General features: G+C 44.1%; 1 protein-coding gene across 6 annotated transcripts in view; it reads left to right on the plus strand.

The window, feature by feature from the left end:
- Positions 1 to 14932, plus strand: part of ZNF821 (zinc finger protein 821) — a 169572-nt gene that overhangs the window by 83552 nt on the left and 71088 nt on the right. For all 6 annotated transcript variants that reach the window (XM_078669671.1, XM_078669673.1, XM_078669676.1 and 3 more), the window contains one exon: positions 6517 to 6645. In XM_078669671.1, coding sequence (XP_078525797.1) covers positions 6517 to 6645 — 129 coding nt within the window. The remainder of the gene's footprint in view (positions 1 to 6516; positions 6646 to 14932) is intronic.

A 14932-nucleotide genomic window follows, 5' to 3' on the forward strand; every position in this document is an offset into this window, starting at 1 on the left:
ATCTGTGTGACTGCCGAGATGATGTTACAGTATAGGTCGGCTAATTTTCCTGGGTGTCTGATGGGTGGTCGTTTACTGTCCACTAGGTATATGTTACCACTTTTTAATTAGATAATGTATACAGGAGTCGAGTGGTTAAGTACACTGTCAGTTGGAACTGTGAGTTGTACAATTTTCTCCAGTTGCTGTAACCTTTGTGAAATATATCAATAAAAAAGACAAAAAAGCAACCGACCTTCGCCACATCCAGACTTCTAACCAATGATCATTGCTTCAGACAAAAGTTGTATTACATCACAGATCAGACAAGTTCTGTATTAAAGCAAAAAAACAAAAAACAAAGCCTCTCTCTGGCTTAATGGAGGGCAGAGGTTAATCTTCCCGCAACCCCCTCCCCGCCAACAAAACAGGCCAGCCCAAAGTGTATGGTACAGAGTTGCCCAAGGAGCATGAGGCGAATTTCTGAGCCCAATGAGGACCTAGGTTACTATTAGACTTCAGGTAGTTTGACAGATTGCGCATTACATCTAACACAACAGGGAGAGGAGGGTAAAAGGCAGTCAGTACAACCTCATAATAGCTACACAAACACAAAACAACTGTCTGCCTACATCTGGGGAATGGCAAAATGAAAGAGAGGTTACCAGGTGAGAGAAGTCTCCTTGTTTAGGTACAGAAGCCCTCACCCACCCAATGGGTGGCGTGCTTCATCATTGGGCCCTCCTGGCACCTCTCTGATGGAGTAAATGCAAGCTACATTAGCCCCCCCCCCCCCGTTATGATTGATTGATTAATTGAATATCTAAGGTTTCTATAGTAAATTAATACTTGAAATGGAAATGTGCATTTTTTGAGTTGGGTGAAGTAGGATGTTTCATTTTATTGTCTTTTGTATTATTAAAGTATCTGGTGTGAAAAACCACACTGGCTGTGATGTATTTTAAAGCTATGCACAACCAGCAACCGCATACCTTTGCTTTGTTTAATCTTCCCATATTTACATGTGCCAAACACAAAATGTCTCTGGAGCCAGCCTGATTAACCAGAGGCCCCCCCCCCCTTTCTCTTGTGTGGAAAAGGTGAAAGTAGAATATATAAAGCCCATTAAACGACCCGAATTCATTTCCTGCTGCGACTACACTTAGAACATGAAGTTTCTAGAATTATACAGCAATGCAGAACCAATTTATGCAATAAGGTTCCCGTAATTACGTAAGCTGAAAAAGAAAAATTATGCGTTTGAAGGAAGATTATGCAACATGTTCTCTATCGATATCTAGCTATTTTGATACGCGGAATTATTCATACAAAGTGGATGTTAATGATTCTGAAAATTCTGATTCGTTTAAGAAATCAAATGTACTTGCATTTAGCACATGATACTCAAAATGCGAGTCAAAGAATGATTTTGTCTGACAGAGGAACACAGGGGTATATTATCAAGGGGTTTTATCTCCGCTTTTTTGGCTTTAAAAGCCAAGAAAGCGTAGATAAAATGATCTCCCTATTACCAAGCTGTCGCTAACACCAGTTAGCGACAGCTAATAGGAGATAGCGACCATCATGGGCCCCACTTTGCATGTCAGTGATATTTATCACTAATGACATGCAAAGTGGGCGTGCCAAGATGTTAGCGACTGGAAACAGTCGCTAACATCGCTATCTCCTATTACCAACTTTTGGAGATATTCGCGCTAAGCGCGAATATCTCCAAAAGCTAACACCTGCCCTGAGCAGTTCTTAGCCATGTTATCCAATGGGAGGTGGATAACATGGCTAAGAGCATTTGCTCGATAATGCATGAATATCGCTGACTTTTCAGCGATATTCATGCATTGCGGCCGTTTTTTATCGCATTTGCGATAAACCTTGCTAATAGCAAGGTTTATCTGCGATAAAAATCGCCGGTTTGCGGCGATAATTTTTGTCTCTAAACAATTTAGAGACAAAAACTATCGCTAGTTGTTGGTAATATACCCCACAGTTGCTTTGATTTAGTCCTTTGTATGTGGGAGTGGTATGATTTCTACCGAACGCGTTGCAGTCAGCAGAATTCAGACCTACATATATGCACTTTCTGCAATGCAGTGTGCGCTCCTTTTAGTCTGTCCATTGATGGATTATTTTAAAGCCTGTCCATTGGAATTTAGTGCCGGCGTCCTGTTCTACTTCCTCCAGAGAGCATGTTTAAGCACTTCTTTCAAGCACGAAATAGCCCTGCAGAACAGTGTTGTGCCTTACATATTTATAAGGCAAGTGTCTCCCTGTGAGGCATTTTCAGATCCAAGACAGCCGACATTTAAAAAGAAATAAAACAATGTTTGAAACATTTCTAAATGTTGAGAGTCCTTTTGAAATGACTCCTTCCAAACCATTGCAGATTTCTTCAAAGCAGTATCTGTTTTGGCTACAACCAACATTTGTAATCTGAAGATTATTCCGCAGATTTTGGATTGTGTAACACAAACCAAAAATTCATAATCATGAAGAAAATAGATGCAAAATCGCACAATTCCACTGGCCCCTCAGTTTGCCAATGTGTACATTTTCCCATGTTCCCCAACTTGCAATTATTTATATTGTTACTCTCGCTAAAGTCAATGAATAAATAGTTTGAAAAATACACTTTAGTCCTATACATCAAGAAGAAATCTATCCATAGCTAAGTGCTCCAGAAATCACCAGATGCTGAGACTATTAGCAGGGGCTCACTGCTGTAGAGCAGCATTAGAGGTGATCATGCTAAGTATCACATTTGATATTTCTGGCTTAAAATTTAGACTTAATCAGGAGAGTTCAATACTGTCCAGAGAACCTCATAATAATATTATAGGCAACCGGTTCGCTTTTATTTTAATTTTTTAACATATTTTTATTGCCATTTAATGTAATCACAGATGAGTAGAAACAGTCATTACTATCTTTCTTTCTTCCATTTTACTACAGTACATCACACCAGCAGTAGACCCTGATCCATTGCACCGCATTCGGTCTCATCATCTACTGTACTCGGCTAGGGTTCACAACACACGCATTAGAAACAGTAATGCTTAATATTCCTGGTCACTGCTGTGCTAATAAAATTCTACCTGCTGCAGTTTATTCTCCAAACTTCTTGTATCTTTAAGTATCTGATTGCCCAACTCATCTCAGGTAGAAACTCCAACGGGGAGATCTCCTGTGTAATGTCTTTTAAACTTAACTATCAAGGAACATATGCATGGTGGCATACTATCTTCAAACATCTGGGAAAAAACAATCTGGGTAAGCATAACATTTGGTGGCCGGGGATAGGGGAGCAGTCCAGTCATCAGGCAACCGTTCCACCCAACCCAAGCACAGCAAAATGTGGAGAGGCCCTGAAGAGTATCCACCATCCCTGCTCCCCATTTCTGCACTTCCTCACTAGGCCCGCCCCCCAATCTCCATCACTCTCGCTACCTGTTATTCTCCCTGATTAAGGTCCGTCTCTCTGATCTAACTCCTCGGCTACAGGCGCACATCCTTCACCTGTCTGAGACCCGTCTGGGCTTCCATCTTCGGTGGCGTGTCCCTCTCCAAGTGTTACCAAGCATCCAGAATCTACCTCCATTGTTCTGCAATGGGCACTTGCGATTGCCCCTCACCTCCTCCCTAGCTAAGCCCCTCCCCTCCGCTCCTGCCCAATTTGCCACATCATGTTTCCAAGCCCCCACCGCTGGACCGGTAGCGGACTTCCAAGACATGGTTAACCTCCTCCTGGCAAGGACCAGAGCCAAATCAATACATTTTAACATTATTCATTATTTTTCAGACCACACGCTAGTGCACAAGTAATTTTATGGCAACCTACATAGGTAAAGCCCTAGTAGGAAAGTGGGCACTTGGAAACGGTCCAAAAGGAAAGAGAAAAAAAGATGGTGGTTAAAACCCTACTCCTGTTCCTGCTAAACCTTATTAGCAAATCAAGCAAACATTGTCAAAGCGAGTTGATCTGATCATGGAAATCCATGCAATTTATTTTTTCATATACCACCGAGAGAAAAATATGAAAAGATATAGCCCAAGCATGGGTGCTATATACTTGCATTAAAAGTGTTACACTTTAAACTATTCACTGATGTGGCCATTTTACTAGTGTTTTTTTCAAAATAACTGGCCTTTCAGTTGTGTCATACATTTTACCCTTACATTTGATACTATAACTGGACATCCAAAGTGCAGACACAATAAATAGCTGGTATTTAAAGTTAATATAACACTAAATAACATAAAAGGCACAACTTGAAGCAGCTTTGTCATTGAAGAGAAAGGAACTGTTTAGGGCAGACATTAACCTTGTGCTCAGGTTTTCTGAGCTCACTCAAAGAATTGTGAAGCCATTCAGATTGAAGGGAGCCAGTAAGTAAAGAGCGTTGAGTCATTGCCCCATGCTGTATACTGGGGTGGGCAGAATCAAAACGTGAATTAAAATTTACCAGGCTGGTGGATGAAGCCCTCAGACTAAAATAATAGTCTCTTGACAGCTAAAGCTGTCTCAAAGGCCAGGCATAAAAAAGATCTTCTGGAAAGATTAATATTCTTTTAAAAAAAACTTTTAAGGGAGATCCTTTTTACGTCTCGCCTAGGCAGCATTTGCGCTGTCTCTTTGAGACATGCTGTATTCAGGATATGGGCATGAAGCTCCGCCCACTCTCCTCTCATCTTTTTAATTGGCTCCTGTCCTTTGTAAATGGTGGCTTTTCATTGGTCAATAGGCTTAGTAGTCCCTCCTTAGAACTCCCTTTTCTCTTTTTGTAACCTCCCATGAGGACACCCTCTGTTACATGTGTTGTTACTAGATACGTTTTAATTATAGCCTCGCAGCATTATTTTCCTACATGGCTTTGTAGGGATGTAATAAGCCTTGATAACGTGCATAAGATTAAATGGCTAAAATATATAAAATAATTTCTTATACAATTAGGTCATTTAGACTATTATGAAGAACCTTCACTAATGTACCAGATTTCCAGGAAAGTATTGAAAAAACTTTGTATGACCCACTTAGAGGATGTTAGAAACAAGGTGGAATTCACTAAAACATTGGTGGTTTCTCATCAATTAATTTTGATTAGGAATGATATCCAACCATATATTACTTTACAGATGCGAGACTTTGATAGGTTTTTGTTAATATGTTTCAGATTTAATATCCTATTTAGACTATTAAGTTTTCCTATAACAAATGATTGGTCAAGGCAATTGATTAAATGTCCATGTGATGATTTGTCCAACCAATCTGATATTCATATCTTGTTCTTTTGTAAATTTTATACAATTCCAAGGAAAAGATGGATTGTCCCTATTTTAAAGTATATGGATTTTAGACAGTGTCGACCTGCCTTTTTCGCTATCCAGAAGCTAGATGATATTTTTACTGCTGCGTCTATCTTTTCTTTAAAATGTTTTTATATCATGGAAATCAATACCTGTATGAAACTGTAATGAGCTTATTGGAAATTATGATTTTATTCCTCCTTTCTTTTTAACTGGTTGTGTTTTTTAATGTACTTTTATGGTTATTAATGAATTATAACCGAATAGAGTTATTGAATTGAATTGAAATACATGGCTTTGTCTGGCCTGCTAATGCAGGCAGGACATGCTCTCCCCAAAGCTTTTTATACCCAGCACGGCATTCCTCGGCTGGTCTAATGGCAGCCTCGCCTTTCTTTTGTTATTTGCAGTGCCCAACGTGACCGCATACCTTTTTTTTCTGTTAATTGTTTACTTTTGTTAAAATGCCAGCATTCGCGCTTTAGCTTTTAAAATCTTAAGCTAAAGCACGGGTGCCCCGACTGCTTAAAAGTTAAAAAATGCTATGAGAGCATTGCAGGGATTGGCCTGAGCGGGCTCAAAAGCCGCTCGCTCAGGCACAGGGAGTCTGTGCTGTTTCTGTAACCCGGCTGTTACATACAGCCTAGGTTAGAGAAACCTAAGTGCGCATGAGTGTCTGGCCGGCCTGAGAAGGACGGGCAAACACCCATGCGCACTTAGAGAGTGCACATAGCACTCTTCTCCCTCCTCCCGTGCTGCGGCTCCCCTCAATCCCTGCCCACGCTGGATGAGCCAGCTGCTTGAAAATAAAACAATAAATAAATATATTTTAGCTGCTGGCTCTGAGCCAGTGGGGCAACACTCTTCTGCCATTGTGGAGGAGCCGCTCCTGATGACTTTTAAGATTAATTCTTCAGGGCCCCATTGTTGCTTCTATAGTGTATTAGGCGTAAACTCAAAGGGGCTGCTTTTAATCCTATCTGCACCTGTCAAGAGTGGAAAAAACCAAGATTGTCACATATTATTCTTGGATATTAGTGCTCTTGTTCTATTTAAGTCTGTTTTCTCCTAATAACAGGTTCCAGATCTGTTAATTTCCTTGCCCAGTTTGCTCCCATGTTGTTGCCAGTGAATGGAGGTCACTTGTTGAATGCAGATGAAAAATGAAGTTGCCTTTAATAAACTTCGATGTGTATTGATTACCTTTTATGCTCTTAGGGGAACATGTTTTTGCTGGATTGGGGGAGCATGCACGACAGGCAATGATGAAAAACGAGTTTCCAGGACCCAATGGGGATCAGCAAAATGTCATGTCTTCACACTTGGAGGATCCAGATCTAAGCAGCAGTGAGTATGAAGCGTAAAGTTTCAGTAGTTTGATGATATGCATTTTCAGAGCAGACCTTGAAAAATGTCTGTGTGCGTGCTCATTGTGAAATCATGTCTCTGTGAGCACAGCATTACTGTGCCATGTCCTTAGTCTTGCGTGCACATCGTGAGTCAATCTGCGCGTTTGGAAACATATTGTTCTTGGTAGAATTAGTCCCATCTGCTTCAATCATAAGTTGCAGAGTATCCCAGGTTGGGCAGTGTAAACAATATGCACTAGGAATAGGTACAGATTTTGTTTGGTGATGTGATTCAAGATTCGGTCCCTAGTGAGGCCTTCTGTTGGGACAGAGGTTCTTTGGCTTAGCAAAGCTATGCTGCCTTTCCCCAATAATTTTCTTTGATATTCCTTATATCTTTCCTTTAGTGAACTCCACAGTCTGCAAGCCAATCCTAGGAGTCTCTCCAGTTAACGAAAGTGTATTTATTAGATCCTACATCTCACACCAGACTGTAAGGTGATTGGCAATGCTAATAGCAAGATTATTTTCCAGGGTGTAGGCTCTTTACCTGCACTCGTGTGGAGAGACTGACTACTGACTTTCTCTGCTAAGGTTCTGTGTAGTTCATTGTAATTGAGGTTTCTCTCCTGTGTGGAATGTGTGTGTTTTCTGACAAGGGTGTTTTCTTCACTGTGTTCGACATGGTTGATGCTTGTCCATAGGGACACTGCGCACAGCTTCACAAGATGGTTTATTTCCATGCAGGCTGCCCCCTTGGACCTGCCCAGTGCTCAAGATATACCCCCTAAACCTGTAACAGCCTGGTTGTTAATGGGAAGAATTCATCATCTCTACAACTATATACATAGGTTTCCCATAAGCTTAATTGAACTATTCCTCCCTCCTCGTCTTGTGTTGTTGGCTTTCTCGTAGTATCAAGAACTTTGTTGATGCAGCTTTCGAAGTCCAAACTACTCATTGATCTGCACCACTTTGGACTGGCCTCACCTAGCGTTTTTACCTGCATGCAAACCCACAAAGACAGGACAGATGGACAAACTGCTCTCCCCCCAGGATTGGCAGTTGTTCCAGACTTCCTGCCTACACCTCTGAAGAAGGCTAAACACTTCCTCTTGTGCTTGTAACTTTTATTTTACCTGGATGTAGAGTAGGCTTTCCTTCCATGTACAGGGCTAGTGTTTACCAAGGATACAGCATTTGCTGTCGACTGACCTTTTTGAAGTTGGCTATCCTGGAGGATCCTGAGTGCAACAAATGATAGAAGAGAAGGAACTGAAGTGCCCAGCATCGAGAACAACCAAACCATGACTTCTGAAGCAATAGAAAAATCCACTAATTGAAGATCTATATGGAGACTACTTCAGTGGTTTTCAGGTCTTCATCATTGGTGAGCCTACACTGATCCCAACCGACCCCATACCGATAGTTCTAAATACACAATACAGTCAGTGTTTCATTCATTTCCCTGGCATTTGTGTGGTTTGTGTTCAGTTGGCTGCAACTGGCTATTCTGATTCTGGAAAATTATGAAAACATGTTCAAGTGTCTTGATAGCCCTTATGGTTGCAGAGAAATTGTGGTTTAAAGATGCCGTAATACCCTCTCCCTAAGTTCCAGTTCCCATTTGAGCTGGTAAAACTCCTGGGTCTTGTGGATTCCCCCAGTCCTTGTGGGTGCCAGACTGAAATCTGCCCCCCCCTACACTCCAAGATACATAACAATGGTAATCCTCAGTAGTCATCTTAAATAGAAGTAACAGTTAACATTCATTTTAGCAGAGCCACAGCATAGTACTTGGGCTCAAGACTTTTTTATTTGGATGGCTGCTACATAACAGTTATACTTACTAAACGAAAATACAGATCATATGAATTCCCATTATTAGTTTGCTACATCTGAGATAACCTCTCCGGACGAGCAAGACCTGCACTCCTAAGGAAAATGGAAACCGGAGGTTGGGTGTAAGGGGTGAGCCAGAAAGGTGAAAAATGTCATTGTGCGTATTGGTATTGTGAAACTAGAAACATTAAGTCTAAACCAAAACTCCATCCTTCAGCGGGGAAGAATTTAGCACCAACTCAGATTTAACCAAGAGTCAAGCATGGGAACCCCTTGTGCTCTCCCCTTCCAGCTGAAACATCACCTGCTTTTCTGTAATTCATGGGCAGGGTGTGGCTGGCTGAATGCATAGCTTCCATTTCCACAGGACACCATCTAGTCCGCAAGGAACCAGACAGAGGCCTCACAATTGAAATCAATGAGTACTTCCTTTATGATTTGTAGTTCTTTCCTGCTCTCTTGTCTAGCTCTGCTAAGTTCTGAAAATATAGAAAGACCCAAGTTTCAGGAGAGGCTCCAGACATGCCACCTATTAGTTGTGCAACAGGCTGCCCAACTAATTTGCCCCTGCATCAGGCGTTTTTATGAATATCCAGTCCAATTATGTCACTTGCACCCAAAACATCATATTGCAAAAAAGAAATAATGCACTAATGCTGTGATTTCCCCCGATATAGGAATAAGCAGGATCCTAATGATTCTGAGTACCGCAACCACTGTTGTGATATTTTTCAATGCACTGTTTCAGGTGACGAAAGGGTGTTACAACACACTCCCCTTAAATTGCTTAGGTTTGTAGTTCATGTTTATGGTTCTGTGCACTTCTCTCCAACTTCCCTACGCTCATGTCAGGATTTGCAAATGTTTGTCCAGTTTCCCGTTTTTTGTTGTTAACTCTTATTATGTGGCCTCAATGGATGACGCTTTCTGGTCAATGCCCTGTGTAGTGGTTCTCTGATCACCGAGCAGTTCCAGTATAGAAATTCCGCATCATAGGCCTTCATTGAGAGCCATACATGTCAGAATAATTCCCTGTTGCATGTGGGCACCCCGGAACACTTTAGATTCAAACATATCTGAGAGGGAGTGAAGTGCTGGACATGTGCAATATACATGTTAGACTGTTTTTGAGAACAAACACCTTTGTCAAAACGACTTTGCAGTACCTATAACTCTAAATGCTGCCTCATATGTTCAAGGAATGAGGACAAAAGTAGAGCCTGATAGGCTTTTTTCGTTAAAAGAGAAAAACAAACACCTGTCCCTAGTACAAGGGTTTCGGTATCCCATGATGCCTGCCACTGGCAGTTGCCTCACGTTTACAGTTCTATCTTTCTGGATTGAGAGTGGGATACTGGAACACCGGGTGTTTTTTCACCAATTTTGCTGATGATTTTCTCTCAGAATTAGCTTTATTTGTCGTCACGCATCTTAAGAAGCCTTAAAAGGTGTGTTTTTCATTTTTTCACTTATCATTTCCTGTCATCAGACCTTCACTTCTTGTGAAGTGCCCCTCCTGCAGCAGAAAAAGGTTGCAACAGACCCTCCCAAGTATACGTGATCTTCCTCCCATCTTCTCACTCTGTGAATGTTTTTCTAAAATGTCTAAACTGACAGCAAAGCATTTTTGATGGCATGGTCAGGCATCTTTGCCTACACTTTTCCGACAATTCCTCTCCTGCCAAGACTGCTGAAGAAGATAAAAGGCAGAACCCTGCAGTGTGATCCTAATAGCCACCTCATGACCGCATAAACATTGGTAAATGGAACTTCTCCTACTTTTGGAGAAATAACCCATCCTCTTACATCCCATTCCATCTCTTCTGACGATGTTCCAGGGACAAGTAGTGCTGCATTCAGATCCCAAATCACTTCGATTAGCGGCATGGCTCCTAAACACCTTGAATTTGAGCATCTAAATATCCTGTTGGAAAGTAGGGATATTCTTACCAATGCCAGGTCACAAAGCACTAACAAAACATACAAAATGAAGTAGAAGAGATTTTGTATCTGGTGTCAGGAAACCAGCATCCAACCTTCCTCATCCTCTCCTCATGAAATCCTACCTTACATCCTGCTTTCGGCAAAGTCTGGACTAGCGCACGCCTCTATTAAAGTCCATCTGGCTGCAATATCTCGATTTAGAAGGACTTCTTCTGGTCCCTCATTATGGCCGGCAAAGATCATTAAGCAATTCATGAGAGGGCTATTTAGGGTCTTTCCACCTGTGAAGCCTCCTCCACCAATCTGGAATCTGAACATAGTCCGGTCACAACTCATGAAACATCCTTTCAAACTTATACATAGATCTGACCTCAAGTTCCTTTCATGGAAAGTGACCCTTCTTTTCCCTTTAACATCGGCTAGGAGGGTCAGTGAAATTCAGGCTCTCCCTATTCACAAACCTTTTCTACAATTCAGGGACGACAGAGTACAGCTTTGTTCCACCCTAAATTCATCCCCAAAGTTCCATCAGACTTTCACTTAAACGAGCCTTTTATACTCCAAGCCTTCTTTCCACAACCGACACCTGTAGCGGAAAGAGGCCTTCATTCACTAGTTATACAGTGTTGTCTTAAGTTCTATCTTCAAAGGACCAAAGCCTTTCGCAAATCAACCCAGCTCTTTGTGGCCTTCAGTGTCCCTCAGAAAGGCTATCCCCTGTCTAAACAGAGTATTATGCATTGGATCTCAAGTGCTTTTCGATAATGCCATCAATTAGCAGGTAAACCTCTGCGGACGCCAGTTGTGTGCCAATTCTACAACTACAGTCTCTACGTCAGCTGCTCTATTTGCCAGAGTACCTATGCAGGACATTTACAGGGCTGCGACCTGGAAGAGTAACCACACCTTTACCAAGCATTACTGCTTAGATACTGCAGTTTACTGTGATGCAGCCGTGGGCCAAGTGGTGCTGAGGAACCTGTTTCAGTGATGGTGAGTTCTCTCTTTTCACCCCTCCCTCTTTTCTACTATAAGATTCCACACATTTTTCATTTGTATCGTATATTCGTCTTCTTCTTTTTCCTAATGTTGCCTGGTACATATAATATGTGAAATTGTAATTACTTCTGAATACAATTAGTAGTTGTATCTTTGCCATTAAGTGCCAATTTTTAAGACGAGGTCTTAAAGTGTATTTTCTTCTTTAAATACTTAAAATAAGGAATCTACACACTCCTCTTTCAATCAGAACATGTGCTTCTAACTGCTAGCTACTCTGATTCAAATCTCTGAAAGTTCCAATACTGGAGTACGAAATAAGTTACTTACCTGTAACTGTAGTTCTCCAGTGTTGGAATCTTTCATAGATTCACATGCAATCCACCCTCCTCCCCTGTATTTTGCAGGTGTGTCTCTTGCACTAGTGTTGAGAAAATCAGAGTGTCTGCAGGTTCTCTCAAGAGTGTGTAGAGGGAGGAGGAGCTTGGCGGGCATCCGAGATGGCCGCGTGAGCACAGCGCTCCCCGGACCCCCGCCACTCCCGGCATAATATCCTGAACAAATCCTGATTTTTCACGAGGATTTGTATAGAGGACGTTGGGCTGATCTACCTGGACCTTTCAGAAATGTATTTCGACACCGGGTGCCGGAGCTACGGTGATTCGAACTTTTGGGCTCCGCCCTTGAGGTGCGCCCGGGACTGGGTGAGGTTCAGTGGCCGTCTTGGAGTTGAACAACAACGGCAGGGGGATTGGACTTGTGGGTCCCCTTCTTAAGTTTCGGTTTCGATTCTGCCTCTGACTGAGACATCGGCGAGAGAGTCGGGCCAGAGCTGGGTACAGGGCACGAGTCGGCTGTCGGGCCTTTGGCTGGACTACTCTCCTACTTGGCTGTCCCTATCCTAGTGGTACCCCTGTTGCGGTCCTTTGGTCCTGAGGCCTCCCTTTCTGGTGCCCGGTCCGTTGACCCTGGTGAATCTCCTTGTGACGCATCTCCGAGATGGCGGGCAGAGGGGACCGGGAGACACGAAAGACGAAGACACCTCTGCGCGGGGGTCCGGTCCAATCTAACGTCATGGACCGTTATACCCACTCTAAGGGGTCCCCCGGAGCTGCCCTGCCCGGTCCCAGCGCGTCTGACCACATCGTGGATGCGTCGACGGAGCCTTCCTTGCAGGACGTCATGGGCGCCATTTCTGGCATGAGGGAGTCGATAAGCCAACAGTATGAAACCTTGGCCCACAAAATTGACACCGTGGCCATTGACGTGAACTTAATTCGAGCCGATCTATCAAAAACCAATGAGAAGGTGAAATCATTGGACATCAAATCATCCAGCCTTACGGCAGACGTCTCTGAAATGCAGACGGAGATTGGCAATCTCCGTAGGGTGAACGATTTCATGACCCGGCGCTTGGAAGATTTTGAGAACAGGGCACGTCGCTGTAATGTTCGCGTGGTTGGTGTTCCAGAGAATCCGGAACCCCACTCGGTTGATCTCCTGGTTGAAGACCTGATCCAAAACCACCTCTCTCCATCTGGACTGAGTAAATTTTTCACAGTGGAGCGTGCACATCGTGTTCCGGGGGGCCAGGGTAAGCCAGGTGCCCCGCCGAGACCTATTGTTGCAAAACTTTTCCACTATAGGGATCGGGACGCAATCCTGCAAGCATCACGTGTGAAGGGCCCGGTGGCCTTTGAGAATGCCACGGTGAACTTTTATCCGGACTTTTCCCAACAGGTCCAGAAGCAGCGAATGGGATTTCGTGGTGCCAAGAAGCGTCTTAGGGACATGGGGATGCGCTACGCTATGCTTTTTCCGACCAGGCTGCGGGTTGAGCACAATGACCAAACTTTTTTCTTTGATCGGCCGGATGCTGTGAATGACTGGCTGGACTCCTTGCCTGACCGACCTCCTGAGACTGAGTCCGATGCCCACCCGGGCGGGGCTGAAGGTGGTGTAGAGAGCTGAACATTTCGTCTTCACCTGGTGCCTTGTTTTGAATAACTCTTTCCAGGAGTGTATGCCTACGTTCCCTTACTGCTTATGTGATTTGATGTATTTTTCTCGTTATTGGTCATGATCGGGGTGGCGGGTGGGACGGAGCCTTTCCTCCTCCGGGGTCTTTGTGTAGAATGGGGGTTCTTGGGCGACAGGCACACTGCAGGTTGGGGTGGCTTTTTAGCTTTTTGCAGGGGTGCAGGGTGGGGGGTGTTTTCTTGTTTGTTGGGGGGTGGGCGGTTGGGAAGTTCGTTGTTTGTGTGTTCTGTTCTCCAGGCGACTCTATCCTGTATTTGATGCTGTTTCTTGTGTCATGCTCATTGGTGGGGAGTTTTGGCGTTGCTGGGTGGGATGGGGGGTAGCGGGTTGAGATTTGTTTCGTGGAACGTTAACGGTCTGGGGGATCGTATCAAACCGAGTGTGGTGTTGAAATGTATACGACGTTTATCTCCAGATATTGTTTTCCTGCAGGAGACTCATTTGGTGGGCAATGTTTGTCATGCGATGAATAGGTGGGGCTATCGCCTCGTAGCACATTCGGGGTTTACCTCGGGTTCTAGGGGTGTGGGTATCCTTGTTCGGGCTTCCCTCCCCCTAGCTATTGATGATGTGATTCTGGATGATTGGGGGCGATATGCTGTCCTTGTGGGTCGCTATGAGGGTCGTGCCCTCTCCTTATTTACGGTTTACGTGCCCCCCGGCCTGCAGACTTCTACCTTTTCCGATTTGGGCCGTGTGTTGTTGGACCTCCCTGATAGTACTCTATTTATGGCTGGTGATTTTAATTCGGTGTTCTCCGGTCTACACGATCGCCACCCCCCTAGAGATACTCCTGCGGCCCAACAGTGGTTGGGTGGGTTTTTGGATACATTTGGCTTGGTGGATTGCTGGAGGCTTTTGCATCCTGCTCAGCTTCAATACACCTTTCACTCTGGGGCCCATGGGAGTCTGTCTAGACTGGATTATTTCCTGATGCCTGCGGCTCAGTCGCCGGCGGTGCGTGAGATTGTACACCTACCCAGGGGCATTTCCGACCACTCTCCGCTCTGGCTCCGTTTTGAGGTTGGAGTGGAGGCGGTGGGCCGGGTGGCTCCTATCAACCCGTGGTACCTTACCTCCCCCGAGACCCGCAGCCTTTTGCTTAAGTCTTTGGACGCATATTTTCTGGATAACGAGGGGTCGGTCTCCTCTGCGGTGTCCCTATGGGAGGCCTTTAAGACGGTGATTCGGGGGCAGGCTCTCTCCCTTATTGTTGAAGCTAAGAAGGCGAGGAATCGGGAGGTGGTGGACCTTGAGGGAGAGATTTCTGCATTGGAGGCTGCTTTGGAATCGGGTGTCACGTCTGCGAAACTCCACGCCCTGGGTCTGAAACAATTTGCTTATAAATCTATGGTCACGGATGCTGCTAAATTGATGTTTCGGGAGCAACAGGGTCGTTTGTATGATGTGGGGGACAAAGCGGGTAAATTGCTGGCATGGTTGGATAAGAAGGAGAGAGC

Source organism: Lissotriton helveticus, chromosome 12 (assembly GCF_964261635.1).
Source record: "Lissotriton helveticus chromosome 12, aLisHel1.1, whole genome shotgun sequence".
Lineage (NCBI taxonomy): Eukaryota > Metazoa > Chordata > Amphibia > Caudata > Salamandridae > Lissotriton > Lissotriton helveticus.